This window comes from Sarcophilus harrisii, chromosome 6, assembly GCF_902635505.1.
Source record: "Sarcophilus harrisii chromosome 6, mSarHar1.11, whole genome shotgun sequence".
NCBI lineage: Eukaryota > Metazoa > Chordata > Mammalia > Dasyuromorphia > Dasyuridae > Sarcophilus > Sarcophilus harrisii.
The window spans coordinates 44,859,482-44,878,423 of record NC_045431.1 but is presented as its reverse complement, the minus strand read 5'-3'; the positions used below and the strand labels follow the sequence as shown (position 1 = coordinate 44,878,423).

Below are 18,942 nucleotides of genomic sequence, written 5' to 3'. Positions count from 1 at the left end.
GAATTCAGTCAAACAAGAGGTACTAGGATAAACTAATAGTCTCATAGAAGTGACCAAAGGGAAAGATAGAGAAAATATTCATTATATCAAGGCAAAGATTCTATTTTGATTTAGAGCAAGGACAGCGTGAACTATTCGATGTTATTAGCCTGTAGAAAATTAACTTTAGAACAGAGGGGCACAGTTGTTTCAAAATTCATGTGCTCTGGCTTTAAAAGGGAAAATAAGCAAAATTCTGACTAAGTGAAAATGGCACTAGACAACAATGAAAACAAAGGACTCTTCACCAGAAGAACAAACTGAAAGTTTATAGCAAACTTAAGCTTGCATTCACAATCTTGTTTTGTTGTTTCAGGAAAAGAAATTTTAGCGGTAGAAGGAGTAGTTTCTTTTTTTCTTTCTTTTTTTTCCAAAGAAATTTAGCGTGTTGTTTCAACATGTTAGTACAGACTTCAATTTTTGCTCGAGATATTTCATTTCATTAAAAAAAAATCATGGCTATTTACCCTCTTGGAAAAAAAAAAAGCTTTATTACTTAAATTATAGGACACAAAAAGAGGCCTAATTTGTAACAATTCTTTGATTTTATTTCGAAGAACCATTTTTTCTTTTTCTTTTTAAAAGAAAATAGTGCATATTTTTTGTAGATTCCCATGAATGGGAGTAGAAATAGGGCATATGATCAATTTAACAAACAACCACTCCATCACATCAACAATCGAAAATCCAAAACGAAGGCCAAACATGGACAACAACAACACGCATGGATGCAGACCGACACATCACAGATGAAAGAAAAAGCCATTCTAAGCATAACACGTCTGTACCACATGAAATGACTATAGCTATGACCGTTCAGGTGGTATCCAATTGAAACATGGGAAGCAGAATCGTTCAGCAATACGCCTGCAGCATGTTTACTCAGCACATAAGCTGAATGCCTGACTGTTTTCCTACACAGTTTGCTCTTCTGCCTCAAGGTGAATGACAGAAGTCTTAATGGTTTTTCAATACTGATTTGACAGCTGGTTCATGGGACCACACTGATAAATGAAATTTATCAGCCATTCAGGTCATTCTTACTTGATGAAGGGTCTGTTATCCTCATAGCTAAAGAATGCATAGACATAAAGACAAGAATACCAACATTAGCATATATCGACTTAAGGCATTTCATATGAAAAAAAAAATACCCCAAGTTCCCCAAAGCTTCAGTCTGTTCCAAACTCCTTAAAGGCATCAACCCCAACCTTGGTATATCCAAGAGGTAAATTTTAAAAAGTCTATATGATAGCTTAAATATTAGCAATTTGAAAAAAAAAGTTTCACATATCCCTCGTGAACATTTCCAAAAATTGTAATACATATTTTGTCATGTCCTTATACAGCTTTCTTGACAGATATTTAACTTCTGATGAGATCACCCTTCTTTAGAGAAATCCAATGACAGAATCCTAGAAAGACTTAGAGATACTTAAAATCACAGACTCAGTGGTACCTTTTTTTACTTGGTGGGATTACTTTATTAAGGATATCATGCTTTTAAGTAATTTTGCCTTCTATTATTAGCTTATGTGTTAAACCTGAATATTATCTTCTTTTGAAGATAATGGATTTAGATTATTTTAAAATCATCTCTCTGATGGAAAACTGGGAGATGAGAAAGGAAACAGATGTATTGTTTGTTTTCAATTTGATAAAGGAAGGTAAAGTAATAAATAGGTTAAAATTGATAGGAGAAAATCATATATCCCACTCAGAAGTATATTTCAAGTATTTTCAAGTCTGAATGACTCCAAGGGTTTTGCTTACTGATTAAAAAGGAGACAAAAAAAAAAAAAAAGAAACACAACCACATTCGTCTCTTCTTTCTCCTTTCATAGAACTAGATGGCAATAGAAATAAAGCTACATATTGAATAAGTACCCATATTATCCATGCACTTCTGAAAGTAAAAAATTAGATCCTATTTACAATTAATTGATTTTTGTCTTGTGACTGCTTAAGTCTTGGTACTTTTGTCTTTGAACTTCATGTGGAGATTTAGCTGGCTTATAATGAGTTAAATTTAGAAAAAACAGTTCTCTTGCAAATCACTTTTATTCTTCCCTTAAGTAAATCTGTTATCTTTTGAAGATATGATGTGGACACCACAGAATATGGTCTAGTATCTTTATACCACCACGTTATTCTTCAGGGATGTCTGGTTTTCTATCAAAACAAATCTGGTCCACTATTTCTGTACTTGCAGATGGACTGAAACAATGAACATTTCTTAGTCATAGAAAGGAAAGAGGGAGTTGTTGCTGGCTCTTCATTCCTAACTTCCAACTAATTATATTGTTTCCCCCACCTCATAAATAATTAATCATGTTGGCTTTATCCCCCAAACTCTATAATTGTTATCTAATATAATTATTATCTATCACTTCCCTGCTCTTTTCTTTATTCTGATTGTATTAAAAAAGTAGCTGAGTATTAACGTAGGGTTTGTGTCTTAAAAGTGAAGCCACAACTGACTCATTACATTGGCAAGGATGTGCCCTGTTAATATATTATCTTGCTCAAGAGAATACATACCTCAATCTACATGTTAGATTTCACTCACAATAATAAGAACATATCTGTACATCTGTGTAAAGATACATGTCTTTACAATAAGATGTCAGGTTTAATACCAAATAACAGTATATAATCCTTGCCTTCCATAATGAAATTTCAGATAAGACCATGTTGATAATTTAGTAAAAGGTGCCAAAAAGGAAAAAAAAAAAATTAGTGCAATTCTTAGCTCTCTAAATGGTTAATAGATAAAGGCATTTAAGTATGTTAAATATATTTAAATAATAACAGCACAGGATAAAAAAGAGAAAATGCATAAGTAGGTTAGAGAAGAAGCAGGGATAGTATGTTAAAATGGCAAATACAAAGTCTTCTGAAAAATCTACTTCAATTTCAGATTTTTAAATGAGTGTTTTTGCTTGATGCTCCATGTACATCTTAAATTCATTCTGTCCAAAACCAAACTCATTATTTTTTTTTCCAAAGTGCTCCCCTCTTCTGAATTTCCCAATTGCTGTCCAGGGTATTACACTTCTATCACTCATGCACAACCTTGATGTCATCCTCAACTTCTCAATCATATTCACCCCCTATTTCCAACCAGTTGTTAAGTTGTGTCATGTCTACCTTTCCAATATCTTTCTTTTATGCCCTATTTTCTCCAGTGGCATAGCTACCATCACCTGCAGTAGCCTGCCGGTTGGTTTCCCTTTTCTCTTCCACTTAGCTGCCAAAGTGATTTTCCTAAAGCCCAGATGTCATGTTCTCTCTTTAATAAATAAAATTTATTGGTTCTACTCCCTACCACCTCTAGGATCAAATATAAAATCCTCTATCTTTTAAAACTCTTCATCAATTCATCCCCTTGCTAATTTTTAGCACTTGTACTTTACTTACCTCCTTGTATTTTACAATCTAGAAATGCCTGCCTTCTTCCTCAAAGGTCAGAGAGAATCCTCAAGTATTTCCCAAGCTTTTCCCCATCCATGGAACGCTCTCCTTATTCACCACTGCCTACTGGCTTTCCTCAAGATGCAGCTCAAATCCCATCTACTACAAAGTCTTCCCCCCGCCATCCCCAGTGTCTCCCACTAAGATTCTTTTCCCTTTTCTCTGTATACAACTTGTATGTAAGAGGGTTCCTTCACTAAAATGGGGCAAAGAGCATGTTTCTGTCATTCTTTGTATTCCCAGACTTCCATGCTCAATCTGGCACATAATGCACACTTAAGAAATGCTTGTTGATTTTGTACACAGTTTTATATTATATCTGGACAAACAGAAGCATTACTAGCTTCTAATAGTTCCTTTATCATTGTTGTGAAACATGCCTAAAAGTGACAAAGTCCCCTTTGTTGATATTGATGTTATTTGTTTATTTAGATTCTGAAAAACTGTCATGAAATTATTCAGTATTTGTCCTATTGTCTACCTATTAGGTCAATGTTTTCTCTTAAACAAAATATATTTTTTGAAAAATTTCCCTTTTATGATTTAATTTATATAGCACAGCAACATGTAAAGTGGTGTACTTAATAATGAGTTTTGATAAATGAATATATCAAATATATTTTGACAATTTCTGGTGCAACAGTTTCAAAGTTTTCTACCTTTCAGTTAGGTTTCATTTATATGTACCATTAAAAACCATTCCTAATTCTCATTGTCTGTAACTCGTGGAGAGACAACCTTGAATCTGACTACCAAGTAGAAAAATAAGGTCTGTATCATCAGAAGCATGCTTGAACTGCTCATTTATTTTAAGGGGAGGGGAGTATTCAATCCTTCGTCAATATCAATAAAAATTCACAGTTCCCACTCAATATAGAAATTCATGCTCTTGCAAAGGACCATTCATTAATTTTTCTTCCAGAAAGACATAAATAATAGACAGTGATTCAATACCTAACGATTATGAAAGGATAACTACAATATGCCAGCCCCTTCAATCATTTTGTCAGGTTTTTTACTGATTTATAGCACCTGATTCTATAATCTTTCTCTGTCAACTCCTAATTAAATCAATGATAATTTTGTCTTTATAATAGAAAGTTATAATCGCAATTGATTCAAAGTTTCTCATAATGTAAAGAGACATTGCACAACTAGTTTCAAATCTTAATAGTTTTCATCCTCATGCAAGGGTGATTTACTGATAAAATTTCATTTAAATTAACTCTAGCTACAGGTTGATTAAACAAAACAAGCTTGCTGCCTCTATTTTATTGCTGTACAAAAACATGGGTATAAATATATAAAAAGCTGTAATGTACAAATTAATGAGCTCATAAGTTTTCCTAAATTTTACATGAAGAATTGTGGGGGGAAAAATAACTCAAACTGGTTGTCATGCACAAATTTCAAATTCATAAGTGAGCAAAGGCTTTGAAAACTTTAATAAAAATGAAAACATAATGAAATAAAACGTTTTCATTATCTGAACTGTTTTGTACATTATATTCTTAGTAATCTATGTAAAATTATAAATATTATCTAAATCAATGTCTATTTTGTTTAAAAAAATCAGGGTTATACTTTTAAAATTTCTTTGAAAATAATGCAAATACAATAAGATTATTTTGTACTTTTGCTGAAAATCTCAAAAATCATTAAATAATTATACATTTTTCATAATTATTTCCTTTAAGTTCACTCAATAATAATTTCACAAAAAAAAAGGTATACTGAGCTTTAATTTTGTTTCCTTAAATGAGAAAAGGAAAAAAATTTAAAAGCATGTGAATGAAGTACAGACAGAAAAATGCAATTCTTGGAACATATTCATCTCAAAAATCTTAAACCCAACCATACATAGTTTTCCTAGTATAAATGTTCTATGATTTGCATCTAAATAGCATCACTGAAAGAATACTGTTTGGAAGAAAAATGACATTGTGTTGTTTCTTTTATTGGACCAAAGCTCAGCCTCCTTAAAAGCACTTCCCTTTTTCCCATTAGCAATATAATTGGCTCTCATTTTCCTATTCTATATGAAGCATGGTCAACCTGAATTGACAATCTAAAACAGATGCACAGCTGGACTATTAACATACCTCCATATTATTTTTTGGGCAATACATATTCTTCATCCATTTTGTTTTTCCTTGATATATTGCTAGACTGACTGCTTGTGATAGTCATAAATTTAATAAAAAAAAAATCTTCAGTAATTTATGGCTTGATATAAATGGTGGAATGTCACTGAGAGAATTGTGTAAATTTAGTTAACCACACTGACTCCATCTTGTGACTCGAATGTGGAGCTAGCTCAGTTCCTATACTGTTCAACTATTGGTCTAGTCCAATTTCTGTCTTGTGAGAAAATTTGATGATAATTGTGAGAAAACTTTATTGCATTGTTTCAACCTAGTCCTGTGGAGCTGGAAAGCTGGGCCATCTTTATCTGCAATCAGTCTTACCTACTGACTAGAAATCCAGTCAACTAAAAAGAGTTTTCTTATAATCAGTCATATATCAAAAGCAACTCATATGTTGTAATTAAAAATTAGCCAGAAACAGTCAATCATTTATTGTTTCTTTGTTGCTTTGACTGAATACAGAACTTGAGCAGGGTGGGGTAGAGCAGAATACCTTTCTTTTTCCTATTTTCTGATTTCAGGGAATTGTACCTGTTTGTTTTCCTTCTCCCAATTTGGAAAAGTTTTAGTCATTCCTTCATCTAGAAATTTTATTCTAATTTATATCTTCTTCATTGTTTTCTTTTAATACATAAAAATTTCTTTCCCTCTGTATTCAGGATCCAGTGCCAAGTTGAGGAAGACCTGGTTCTGATTTATATTGCAATTTACATGTAACGCCTAATAAACTCAACTGATAGGAAATAAACAAAGGATAACCTTTGTTTCCTCAGGTATTTCATCTTTCCCCTGCAACACATTGCAAAAATAAAAACTTTACAATATAGTGTGTACTTCAATTTTTATTGAATGAAAAATAACCTCCAAGATAGAGGCAACTGAATACCTTCAGCAAGCTTGTATTTCTTTGTTTTATACATCAATGGATACTGAAAGTCTGATCACTGAAAAAACATAAACAAAAATTTAGCCCTGTCATTTAATTATTCAAAAATAGTATATAATTCTAATATGTACTTGAGAGACAGCTTGCTGGAGTATGCATATTATAATTATATAAAAATGCATATAATATCTTTCAGTCAAATATCACCTTTGAAGAAGTTATGTGATACACAATAGACAAATTGTTTACAAAATTCTTCACGTTTCCTTCTCATATTTCTATCAAGGATAAAAATGCTGATGTAGATCATTCCTATAAAAAAAAATTTGTGGCAATAAAAAACCACATCTCTGTATGTATAATTATTTCTGTCTTCTCACTTTTAAAAAAAAAGTTTTTTCTTCTAATCATTCAGTACCTTCTACCTCTTTCAATAAATCATAAATGAATACTTCAATGCTTTCAAAATTGTGGAACTCAAAACACATCTCTTCTGGGTATGATTGATCTTATCAATTTCTCTACAATTTAATTAAAAATCCAGTGAATTTAATGCTTAGTCATCTTTAAGGTAGCCACCTACTTTTGAATACTCTTTCAGCACTTTTTAAGAAAAGTTTAAAAAAAGCATTTTGGGAAACAAAATATTAATTCCAGAAACAAATTTTGGCACTCAGAGGGAATGATGAAAAATAAACCAAAAAAAAAAAATCCCCCAAATGGAATTTTTTTCTTTTTACATAAAAAAAGCTTTAAAAGTACTATAATGTAAAAGACAAAGTTAATATAATAAATAAAAAAGGTACTATGTTTTTCTCTTTTTGATCAGTTTACTTAACTTTTGAAGAATCTAAATAGCTAGATATAAGTACTTTTCAAAAGGTGTATTCTTATTACTAAATTCTAACAGCAAAAACAAAATGCTTAATAGGTTTATCTACACTGTTTTTGAGAAAATTTTTTGATTTTGATATTCAAAGAACTTTTTATTCCAACAATATAAATATGTTTTTCCTTATTTTTTTTTTCAAATCTTGGTTACAGATAATATGTCTTCTGGTTTTCCATGCAGATTATTCCCAAACTTTGGTTTCTCACTAATTACTTTGTCTCAGGGAGAAGAAGTAATCAGAAAATCTCTGATTCATTGATATCTTCCCACTCCACTTGAAACTATAAGATTTAAGGAAGAGGTAACAAAATAAAAGAATTGTTAAGATTCAATGAAGACAATTAAGTTTTTATTTATATTTTATTATGTCTTTGGAGGAGTGTGAAAACTCTTCAACTAAACTTGAAGGAATTTAAGATAGATAAATAATGACACAACCCTACTGGACTTTAAAAAATAAGATAGACATTCATAGAAGTCAGTCAACTCAGGAATATCTCCGAAAAGTGTAAGCCTAAGAACCTAACACTTAAGTAGAAATCACTCCTTACAGGTACAAAGGATTTTTTTTTCTCTGCATCCTACACCCAGTGGCCATGTAATTTTCCAGGGAAGTAATTAGGTTTGTGGAGTTCATTGAAGCAATAACATCCACTGAAACAACATCAAGAAGGGACATAAAGACTTTGTGGAATAAGAAACAGGTTTTCTTGAACACAATGTCTGGCATATATTGGCTCTTAAGAAATGTTTATTATTTTATTGGTATCTAAGTGTGCACCTCTCTACTAGTATACTCTCATTGTACCCACCTTTCCCCTTGACACATTTTGTATTTGTGAATTTTGTATCAGATTTTTTAATGAGAATGTTTTACAGCTACTGTTCTCAGATTGCTATTTCATATGTGCCTTGGCTTTGATCTGTGTCCATTGGCTGACAATTGAAGGTGAATTATGCTTTTTAGAGTTTAGACATACAGATTATCTTAAACCCTAGGTAGTCTACCCCTGAATAACCCTATCAATGGGAATCATTTGGAGGAATGGTCCTAAGGAAAATCTATAACATTTTGTTTGATCTTCATGTTCTTACTTTCTTTGTTGCCACCATTTTTGTGAATTAAGCTAGAATAATTGACAAGAAATTGATGCCAACTTCTCTGGGCGTTGGACTCATGGTACTAAGCATTAGGCCCAGTAGGCATTCAATAAATATCTGATGAATAATTGTATGGAAAAAAACTTATTCTAAGAAGGAAGACAACATATTTTAAAAATGATGGCCTGGAAAGAGCATTTTTGTCTAAGAAGTCACAAGGATTTGACAAGCCTTGTTTTGAAGGGTCTCATATTTTGTAAATCAAACACGATAAACATTTAACTACAGTTTATTCCAAATAGTCATATCTATATTAAAATATAATTACATTTTAAAAAGTAACCTCACCAACAAGGCAATAGCAAAATTAAAAACATTATAAATAATTCTTCTAATTAAGTGAATGCTCTCATAATTAAATCACTTGAGTCAATAAATTTCTTTACATGTTATTGAAGTGAGAAATGTGATTTTTTTTTTAACAAAAGTTAGCAATGACATTTATTTATGAAAACTGGCTAGAGAAAGTAGTCAAATATGATAGAAAGGGGTCAGATGAAGAATTTCAACAAAGCCTGCTGGGGAGGTGTATAAGCCACACTACTGTCTCTCTTATATTGAGGGGCTGTCACATGAGTTCAGGGTTTTGGCTCAGATCAAATATAATCTGTATTGACACAGCCTGGGATCAATATCTAGTCTGTGGATTTTAACCTGGAATGCTGCCATAGAATAAACAGTAAAGTGGTTGACTTCATCCCACTGGAGCAAAGAAAAAAAAATCAACTAATTGACAGTTGTTCTGAGTCTATCTGGTTAAGCAAAAGAGTTGTGCTTCTGTGTTGGATGCTGCACAAGCAGAGCATGCTGAGGACCATCACAGGAGTTCTTCAGTAGCATCATCAATAACCATACCAAAAAAACACCATTGTATATAAATTAGGATATAAGACCAATAATCATATTATCTGCAATAATTAAGTTTTTTTATTCTATAATTACCATATATATATATATATATATACACACATTCATGCAATGCATTTACACTTGCGTATGTAAATATACATGCAAAAAATACCCCACAAAAATGTGGGTACCAAGGTCCACCTTGAAATGACATCAAAAGTGGGTAATAATAGGCATGCTGCAGATGCCAAGTATGTTCCTGACCATGAAAAATAGAAGATCTTATCACACTGCACTGTATAAAGAGATATGTGGCAGAATAAAAGAGAAATCATTAGCACAAAATATATTTGCTCCTCTCCTTTTTTTTGTTCAAATCAATATGACTTCTTCTAGAATGAGCTTGACAAATTAATCAAGCACTTATTTGTTGTCTGACCCTCAGCAAGTGATTTCCTCCTGTCTGCCTCCTTCACTCAAGTGAGTTGGAGAAGGAAATGGCAAACTTAATCTAGTATCTTTGACAAAATATACCAAAAGGGATCATGAAAAATTTGACATGATTGAAAACAATCAAATAATAAAAATGACCACCACAATAATCACAGCCATGCTAACACAACAATAATGTTGCATTTAAAATATATGTGACCATCCCCTACTTCTTACCTAATGATCTATAATTAATTTAATAATACCATTTCCTGAATGGGCTTGTCAAATGAAGTGTCCTAATGTTTCACTCAAAATCCTTGTGAATTCTCCTCATACAAAAATATCCTTCACAGGCCATCATTTTTTAAATGTCTTGTTTCTCTTTTAGAATAAAAAAATTCCTTGATGTTGGGGACAGTTTTACTATGATATTTGTATCCTAAACACAGTCGAATGCTAAGCACGGTGTTTGGTACATAGTAAGTATTTAATATACAACTTTTTAAATTAATTCCCTTATTCCATTAGTATCAGAATAGGAAACATTACTACCATATCTATTAACAGAAAGATTGATAATGTGCAATTGAATTAAAAGACCTGATTTAGTATCATGGAAGGAAGCCCCAAATCAAATCACTATTTTAGAAATATATGCTCAATTTGAGAGGAATCAGATACCATAAGATGGATAAAACAAGATAAAATTGAAGAATCTATCTTCTTAAACTTTATTGAAAGACCAGTAACTACGATTTTAATGCTGTAGCCTTTGGATGATGGCACTAGACATTAGTAATAACAGCCTTTGGACCATGATAAATCTTGCATTATGAAGCTACTATAGTTACACTGATGGCTTGCTCCCATACTATTCTACTCATTGTGATGCTTCATTATCTCACCAAAATTTTTAGTTTTTCTCTTCTTTCAATTAATAAAAAAAGAATTTTATTGTAATTATCATTTATTTTAAAAGAACAAACTTATTTGCTTCAATTAACTTGGACATTTTCTTCAATGTATATATTGATACTTCACTGTATTTGATGTTAACTTGTTTTGTTATTATGTTCTAATATTATTATAAAATAAACATTTTTAGTCATTGATTTCACCACAGGGTTGGAAAGAAAAGGTCAGAAATGGCTGATTGCTGCAGTCAAGTATATTCCTACCCTCTGAAAAAACACCTTTAAAGGCCAATGCTTCAATTACTGATACATTAAGAGGTGCTTAGCTAATAAGCAATTGATTTTAATCAATTTAAACAACTGATTAAGTCAGTAATTAGAGAGCAAAACAACAGGAAATGGAAAGCAGAGTTGGACATTTTTAAAGGGGCAGCAATATAGTACCTTAATTATCAGCTCCCAAAATCTTCACAGTGGCACAAGGATATATCTGTATGACTCTAGCTACCAGGAGGTCTGCTGAATATGTATAGGAGTGCCATAGTTACTTTCAACAAATAAACACTTAACATCCATTGCAGTGTATGATTCCTCTCAAGACAGGGAAAATTAACTCTAAGGTACATTTGAATATGTTTAATATAATATCATTTATCTTTTGGACTGTTGCAACAATTCCCTAAACATCATTAAGCCTTTATCTCTCTCTCCCTTCTCCAATCCATTTTAATACCATTATCAAATAAGCATTCCTAATGTATAGAGATGATTGTATCACACTGCCATTCAGGGACCTGTAGTAACTTTCACCATCTACCAAATGAAGTCCAAACATTTTTAGCTTGAAATTCGAGCCCTTCCATAATGTCTCCCACATACCTTTTCCAATTTTATCAAACTACTCCTCTGCTTCTTAAACCACATACTATTATTCATATCTTCTACATTCTAAGCAACTGAGTTTTTTTCCTAGCTTGAGGTTTGCTTAATAATGAACATTTTAAAATGAAAGGAAAAATTGGAACAAGAGGTTTAGCAATTGTTAATGCTGTAAAGTTACCCATGCATATAACCTGTAAATAAAAGGCTATTAAATAAAAAAAATAATAATAAAAAAAATAAAATGAAAGGAAAATAAGGATCTGTTATAATGGCCAAGTTTCTTCCCACAGAAGAGATATGAAAATATATTTCTCTTCTTTGTGGGAGATGAAATAATATGAAGATATGATGTGTATGATAATATGAAGAGGTAAAAGTGTCATCAGGGCAACTCTTAGCTCCTCTGGATTGTAGCACTCCCTATGAGACATCAGATGATGCTCTGGTCCCTTCTCTGGGGTAATATCACTCCATTTTGCATCTGATGCTCTGCATGGCTTCAGATGCTCTTCCTTATGTAAACTCATCACTTCCAAACTCACCATCATATAGCTGAATGAAGGAACCCTTCTTTCAGCTTCCTTTCCCCTCTGATTAAAGGGGTTGGAGAAGTACTAAACTCCTCCCAGTGATTTTCTTTATAGAGGGCTGAAACTGGACACTCGGCTCACTCCATTTTTTATCTGCTGCTCTGTCTGGTTTCAACTATACAGACCAAGATAGTACCCAGTCCCCCACCAACCCTCAACCCTGTTCTTTCCCATTCCTTTTTTAGATTGTAAGCTCCTTGAGGACAGGGTCTAATTTTCCTATCATTAATCATATCTCCAGTGTTTAATATAGTACTTAGCACATGGCATGTGCTTAATAAATGTATACTCCATTGGATGAACATTGGCCAAGTGCTAAACTGATCTTTATCCGTCACGATAACATAGAAATTTCTGATTGCTAGACAGTGTCAGAAGTTGCCACAAAGATAATTGTTCACAGATTCAAGAAGGACCAATAAGAAACCAAGGAAAGAAACTAAAGGGAAATATTCATCTTTTGATGGCTCTTTTGTAAACTTTCTTTTGACTATGTATGAGAAAAGAGGAAGAGATTTCTCTCACCTTGCCTACCCTCTTCCTCATCAGTGATTTTCTTGAGAAGACAGTATAAGTGGCAGTGATATGCCAAAAAAGTACATGTTATATTTTTGTAGAGTGTTTGGCTTATTGACTCTAAAACACCAAAGACAAGGAGTCATTTAAGATTATTACGTGCAATCCTCCATTTTGGAATCTTAAAAGGGGCCTTTGGAGAGAAATTAGTTAACTCAACTAATGTTGGAATAGTCTAGAAATGCCCCAGAGATTTTGAGTCTTGAAATATGCAAAAACTTTTTTGGGGATTTAGGCTTTGGTATTTATTAACCAAGTTGCTTACAATCTCATGGTGAGGAGCCATGTCAAATGTCACCAGATTGGTCCTTAGATAATAGACATATTAGACATATGGATCCATACTCAGATCCTTTCCGGCTTGGCAGAATCTGCTGGAGCGTGGTATAGCACGTAGTAAGAAACTTTAGAAACCTTCTAATCTAATTCTTTATCTAACAGGTGCTGCTCTAACAGGTTCCGTCTCTAGTTTTTGGCCAGGGGGTGGAAAACAATGGCCCATGAGAGCTAAGAATGGTTTCTACATTACATTTTACCATCCATTGTAGTTTGCCAATCCCTGATCTAGTTCATAGGATGGTAGAAGTGAGACTAAGAGTTTAGCAATAGCTCCATTCTATGAAGAGGGTAGTATGTTAGTGAGAAAGCAGTTATTAACACACACACACACACACACACACACATACATTAATGTTTCAATGTATTTTTAGACAACATGATTTTGTGGTGAGTCATTGAATTATTCATCATACTTTGTATTAACTTTAAAGTTATTTTTGTTTTGTATATGAGCGAAATTGGTCCAATGATCACTTTATAATCCTGCAAGATTATAAATACAATCCAGCAAATTCTGTCAGAGATTCTTTTAAAATACAAGCTCTTTTGTATTTTTATATCAATAGCCACAGCACCCAGCATTTTCCCAGGTACCATTGTGGAAAGGGGGAAGATTTACAGAATTTCCATCTATAAGGGGATTTGGACTTGTTACATATGGAACAGGGATAGGAACTACATTTTGGATTTATGGTTATAGGGAACACTCAGATGAGCAAACTCCCTTTTTATCAATATCAACAGGTACCTTTGTAACTTAGAGCCCTAACATACCTACAAAAGTTGCTTACTAACAGTTACACAAATAGTGTGTTTCAAAGATTTGGCTTGAATTGATTTAAGGCCAAATCTGTTTTCACTATACCACCTTGCCTCTAAAATGATTTTCTCTAACAATAGTTTCCAAATTATTCACTTCATTTTATTTACATAGATTCCATTTTTCATTCAGTGAGAAAGAATTTCTCTGAATTCTGAAAGCATATGTAATAGTTATGCTAGAAAAGATAATTATTTTTATAATAACATCTGTGAGTTTCATACCATTATGCATAAGTTATAACTTTACAAATGAGGATACAATAATTTTGGGGTTAATCAAGGTTCTCCTAAATTTGTGGCTCTTTTTCAAAAGCATATAACCAAAGGTTCTAAAATTCAGTAGTGACAGAAAGAAACAGAAGGATAATCCTTCTGCAAAATATGTCTTTCATTAGACTCTCGCTTTTTAGAGAATTTAGTTTATAGCTTTATTGTAGAGCATGCACTATATAATGTGGCTTAAACCATCTGTAAAAGGAACAAAAGATTTTATATATATATATATATAAAATACATATGTATACACATATACATATATATGATGACTGAACTAGTTATTTAAAAGTTTTTAAGAGTTGTGATATTTTGCTAAATAATTTGAAAATAATCTGAATAATGTTAAATAATATCTTTTATTGATATCAATTACAAAAAAAAAAAAAAAAGCTGATGTGTTTCACAGAATCTCAACATATATTCCTCATTTCTCCTAGTGTTTAGCACAGCATCCAGCACAGAGGAGGTGTTTAATAAGTGATTAATGACTAATTGTTAGTAATTAATAGCAGAGCATTAGTGTGGCAGGTTGGATGGAGAATGACATTATAGTCAGGAAGAATTCAGTTATAGCTCTGAAAACTAAAAACATGAACAAGTCACATATTTATCTTTTTGGTGCCTCAAGAAGGTATCTAAGACAAGTACTCTGGAAGGTTAAATGACTTTATTAATCGATATGCCTTTGGGTAGGACATTAAACCTCTCAGAGCCTCAGTTTCCTAATTTATAAAATAAAGGATTTAGACAAAATGACGTGTAGGTTTCCTCCCAATTCTAAATCTATTATCTTATAAGATTACAGAGAAGTTGACAATTTACAGTGTTCTAGGAAATTTCCATGCTGGAAATTCCCTACCCTGATGAACTCAAAAGTGTGGAAATAATAACAACAATAGTCAAAATTTTGTAATATCTCTTTTATAGCTTTAAAAAAATTATACAGTGGAGTTACTAGTCACAACAGTTTAAATTTCTAACTTATTGCATCATAAAGGTTCAATGAAGTTCTTGGACATTTATGTACCTGCAATCATTTATATGAAATATAAATATGACCTTTTAAGTCAATAATCTTGATGAATGATTTCAGAGCTAGGCCTTCAGTATTTAATATCTTTTGAGATCAATAATTATTGAGTGAATTACTTTAAAGGAAGACACCTGTCCATGGAAAGATTATCATTTACCTCACAAATCAACTCTTTTGCAATCATTGCAATATTATAAAGGGTAGGAAATGAAAGTGATATCACATTAAGAAAACTTTTCAACCAAGAACAGACCTGGTATAGACAACAAAGCAATCCATTTAATCTTTAATTGCTACAATTTTATATTTCAGTTACCCTTTTCAAATATTGTACTAGGTCACTAGATTTAATATGTGTCCTTCATTACTAGTACTATGCTACAATTCATCCTGTAGATACGAATCAGAACATGGAGCATCTCTGGCTCCACAGAATAAGAGATTAGAGGGCTTTTTCTGATTTGGGGTGATTTTGTGTATAGTAAATGTGGCAAATGAGAGCATTTCACATTCTAATTATTATCTAAAAACTGAAGGAATGCAAAATCTCTCAATCATTCTTTGTAATCTTAAATTAAGAAAAAAAGTAGCTTTAGATTTATGTTCTAACATTTTTATGTTACTACTTCCACTTTCCTAACATAAACATAATTCTCATAATTCTGTCTGCTGTGTTTGAAATACTGGTTGCTTTCATGATCAATGCATTATACCAGCAATATGCTTGAGTCAGTCATTATGTTAAACATTTTATGATATGTGAAACATCAATTATAAATATGAAATATATCATTAATAAATTAGTAGTTTATTTAATAAATTAGATTTTAAAAAATAACAAAAAAAGAAAGCCAAAAAAAATGCATACAAACGAATAATCCTCTTAAATTATAATGCCCTTGGAAAAGTAGGAGCAGATATGTAATTCCTACTATTAATGTCAGTAGTGAGAACCAAATAAAAGATCTTAAGTGCTGAAATGGAGATGACTAACAAATAACTTTGGGGGAAGACCGCAGAAATTCTGGATCAAATGCAGCTGGAATCCTGAAAGTTCTAAGTAATTCTATTTGGAACAAATCATTGAGTGCCTGGTTTGGAATATTTCTGAAATATATATATATAGGTTTTCTCTTTGACTTTTCATACTTGGAGAAAGAAAGAAAAGAAATTGAAAAGGCATAATTATCAATTGAACATGGATGCTTTCTTATTTTATATGACAAAAATGTTCTGCTATCTTAAAATCCTACACCAAACTAAATATTTTTTGGAATTGTGCTACTTGTGTTTTGAGTAAATCCCAAATGCTAAGGTACTGACATCATTTAGAAAATTATCTCTTCTGCCAGAGTTAATGATGAGTTAAAAGAGTAACAATTTTTTTAAATTTCACAATTTGGGAGCAGATCATTATAAATAATTGGAATCTTTCAAATACTTTATCAAACTAAGCATAAATACTTACAATAAATTTTATCTTATTCAATATTTTTATATTAAACAATAAATATATTAGTCAAGTAAACTTCCAGGATGTTTGGTCAGTCTTGAAGTATACAGTACTGATAGTTAAATAATCCATAATATTCTTAAATTTAGTTTTCTTTTTTTAGTAATCCAAACTACTACTCTGACATCATTAATTGAATTATTAAGAATGAGGAAATTCTAAGGTTTTTTAGACTAACTTATAGAAGTTTTATGAGTTTGATAGACATTTCCATCAAACATGACTCCTAAATCCATTAACTGTACTCACAGAGCTTCAAATTATTTAATTTCAAAGAGATCTGAATGAGGGGCTAGGAAAAGTTACAAAATTGGCAATAACATTAAATATGTAGATAAGAAGAAAAGGGAAAGTCTATAAAGAATAAAATAGAATACAAAAACCTTAAATTAAAGTTCATATTTTCTGTTATTTGAAATTCTATCTCATTATCTAAATATTTCATGATTATCACAACCACCCATAAATATTAGAATAATTTAAATTTAGCTAAAAGAAATTCTAATAGAATTAACCTTATTACCTGGCTAAAAGCAGTCATCAAAGTAAAGGTTACCTTCTTTAAGAAATAGAATGAATTATTATACATGTCATTATGATGATGTATTTTTTTATTCATTCCCCCAAGCTATCAGGAAGCATATTAAGATCCCTACATAACTTTAAATGTGGCAGGTGTCCAATCTTATTGAGGATTCCCACCCCTCCTCCCAACAATGATTGCACAAATTGCTTTTGATTAATTAATCATGCCACCCCTGGAGACAATTCTTTCATTATGGGACCAGTTTAAATTTTACTATGATCCCTCAGATATGATTTTTTGTAATTCTTAATGGCACTTTAAACAAAATCATTTATATGTCATTAGGGCACTGACAGGTGCCAAAAAAAAAAAAAAAAAAAAAAAAAAAGCCTGAGGGATTATGCAAGTTCAACCTTAAGGAACAAATAATGATATCAGAAAAAAGGTACATTTTTCAACCTCACAAAATGTTCCTATGGTATATTTTTTCATCCTGCAGTTAAGAAGCGAGTGCTGGAGACTGGAAAACACAAGAAAATTAAAAGATAGTGCTTGAATGTATAATTCTGCCAAGGGGAAGAGCTACTTGAAAAGACTTAGGAGGAGTAATTGTCACTGACACACACTAAGTTCCTTGCATCTCATCTCTATCCCCTCCCCCATCAACTGCCATTCCTAAAAATATTAATGATTCCTTCATCTGAGAGTTATTGGATTTGGAGTTATGGTATCAAGATTATATTGACATTCTGTAGTTATGACACCTTGGGGAAGCGAGCTTATCTTATTATAAAATATCTTGGATAATATTTCAATAAAATGTCCATGATAATCCCTGGTAATTACTGATATCTCTTAGGGTTGGTGGAAGGATCAAATTAAATAGTCTATGTAAAGTTATTAATATAAAATAATCTATGTATAGATTTAGAAATAATGTGTGTGATAATGCCTGTAGTGCTGATCTCACAGTATATTAGGATCAAATGAGATAATGTACAGAAAGCACTTTATAAACTTTAAGGTGCTTTTGAAATGTCAACACTATAACTATTCATTTTTCAAAATAACTGTTTTTCTTATAATGGATATAGGTACATTTTTCTGTGCATCTCTTTCCCTTCATTGCCCTTTTTACTTATTATATTCTAGGTATGGAATATTGTTTATGCTGTTAGACAAAATTTGTTGGTTAATTTTGCTGAGTTGCTTTATTTTTTTTTTTTAATCTTTGATATAAGAGATAGTCATTACAAATGAATGTGATGTGCTTCTGGAATGTCACAGAAAAGCACTCTTGTGATAGACTCTGAAAATTACTCTGCAGTTTTTTGTGAAATGCTCCATCTTTTGGTTCCCTTCTGGTCTAGCTACATTATGTCCTTTGTTGGATCTTCTTACAAAAAATGCCCACCAACCATTGGACATTGTTATGGACTCTCAATTAGTGTCATCTATCTGTGATAATCCCTATTTATACTATATCTTAAACTTACATGATTGTATGTTGCCTTCTTCATTAGGTGTGGTCCTTGAGAACAGAGATCATGTGTTTTATGTTTTATGGTTTATTACCAGTACCTAACCC

General features: G+C 31.8%; 1 protein-coding gene across 15 annotated transcripts in view; it reads right to left on the bottom strand.

The window, feature by feature from the left end:
* ADGRL3 (adhesion G protein-coupled receptor L3) overlaps window positions 1-18,942 on the bottom strand; it is a 571,267-nt gene that overhangs the window by 57,165 nt on the left and 495,160 nt on the right. For 8 of the 15 annotated variants that reach the window (XM_031942424.1, XM_031942418.1, XM_031942420.1 and 5 more), the window contains one exon: window positions 1,084-1,110. The exons of the other annotated variants lie outside the window; for them this stretch is intronic. In XM_031942424.1, the coding sequence (XP_031798284.1) occupies window positions 1,084-1,110 (27 nt within the window). The remainder of the gene's footprint in view (window positions 1-1,083; window positions 1,111-18,942) is intronic. 15 annotated transcript variants of the gene reach the window in all.